The sequence below is a fragment of the Mauremys reevesii genome, linkage group 15 (genome assembly GCF_016161935.1).
Source record: "Mauremys reevesii isolate NIE-2019 linkage group 15, ASM1616193v1, whole genome shotgun sequence".
In the NCBI taxonomy this organism is placed as follows: domain Eukaryota; kingdom Metazoa; phylum Chordata; order Testudines; family Geoemydidae; genus Mauremys; species Mauremys reevesii.
In genome coordinates, this window is record NC_052637.1 from 10,312,416 (window position 1) to 10,314,180 (window position 1,765).

The 1,765-nt window shown below is 40.6% G+C and overlaps 1 protein-coding gene across 1 annotated transcript; it reads left to right on the forward strand.

The window, feature by feature from the left end:
* Positions 1–202: 202 nt before the first annotated feature.
* Positions 203–1,141, forward strand: LOC120383751 (olfactory receptor 5A1-like). The gene has a single exon (XM_039501973.1). The coding sequence runs from the start codon at positions 203–205 to the stop codon at positions 1,139–1,141; it is 939 nt and encodes a 312-aa protein (XP_039357907.1).
* Positions 1,142–1,765: the final 624 nt, after the last annotated feature.

Here is a 1,765-nt window from a genome sequence, read left to right on the forward strand (position 1 = left end):
TGATCTCTATATGCCATTTCAATTAACTTTTATGATACGACTTAATTTTATTTTATTTAAATACACGTTGTACTTCCTGGAAAAGGGCTCTCTTTACATTCATGCTACAGAGAGATTAACTTCACATGCTGTTTAAATTTACTTTTATTAAAAGTGTTCATTTCATTTGTTTTGTCTTCCAGATCACAGTTTTCCTGAATAAATGCCAATGAAAAATCAAACCACAGTGACAGAATTTATTCTACTGGGACTTTCCAGTGACCCTCAGCTGCAGATTTTCCTCTTCTCAGTCTTTTTAGTTATTTACTTAATCACTCTGAGTGGTAACATAGTGATCATGGTGGTCATAAGAGCTGATTCTCACCTTTACACCCCCATGTACTTCTTCCTTTTCCATTTATCCTTTGTTGATATCTGCTATTCCTCCGTCACAGTGCCTAATGCTCTGAGGAACTTCCTAGCAGTGCACAAAACTATTTCTGTCAATGGCTGCATTGCTCAGATATTCTTCTTTTTCCTCTCAGCTTGTGCTGAAATTTTCATTCTCTCAGCCATGGCTTATGACCGCTACGCTGCCATCTGTGACCCATTGCGTTACATGGAGATAATGAGCAAAAGGATCTGTGTTCAGCTGGTGAGTGGGGCATGGATCACAGCCTTCTTTTATGCCCTTCTTAACACTGTTTTTATTCTGAAGTTGCATTTCTGTGGCTCCAACCAAATCCATCATTTCATCTGTGAGATCCCTCCTCTGTTACAACTGTCCTGCACTGACACCCTCACTAATCAAGTGGTGCTTCTCACTTCTTTTGTGCTATTTGGGTCAAGCTCCTTCCTGCTCATGCTGATCTCCTACATTTACATCATCTCCACTATCCTGAGGATACGCTCTGCAAAGGGCAGGCAAAAAGCCTTCTCCACCTGCAGCTCCCACCTGATTGTGGTGGGTTTGTTGTACTTCACAGCTTTTTTCCAGTACACAAAATCCAGCTCAGTCTCTTCTGTGGTGCTGGATGAAATATTCTCCATCCAGTACAGTGTCTTGACCCCCATGTTAAACCCCATCATCTACAGCCTGAAAAACAAGGAGGTGAAAACAGCTCTAAGGGAAATGCTGGGAAAATTAAAGTTTCTCAAGTAATGTTGATGATCTTAAATAAATTAAAATACATATTTTTACATCAGAGAGCACAGAACTGTGGATAACTGGTGTTTGGGAAATTCTCATATCAGGGAACTGACGGACATGTTGGGACAAAACCTCAGTTGGTCTAAATGAGTGTGGCACCATTGAAGTCAGCGGGACATATTCCCAGTTGTACAAGAGTCACTAGAGCACGTGGGACTGGTTCTTGGGTCTCCTAAACCCAGAGTGAGTGCTCTGATCACCGGGCTGTAGCATCAGTCACACATTTCCTCTATCTCCATAGCTCTTTAATCTGGCCCACGGACTTCAGGGGATCTATGGCCAATTTATGCCAGCTGAGATTCTGGCTAATTTTATAAAAACATAATCTCTCTTGATCTAGTAATCTCTGTTATTTTGATTTTTTTTGACCAATTTATTGAAACTCCATTTATTATCCCTTATCGTAGTCTATCCTACTAAAATCTCAAGGATTTTCAAAAATAACTAATAAGGATTACATAACAAACATTGGAGCTAATAGGTTTACTCCCTAGGGAATTTAGGCATGAACAGGAGAGTTAGAGAGAGGCCCAAATGAGTGTATCCTAGTGGTTAGGGCATCCACATGGGTGGGGA

What these genes read in the sequence shown, in the direction of transcription:
- LOC120383751 (XM_039501973.1), top strand. Translation starts at nt 203, where the DNA reads ATGCCAATGAAAAATCAAACCACAGTGACAGAATTTATTCTACTGGGA.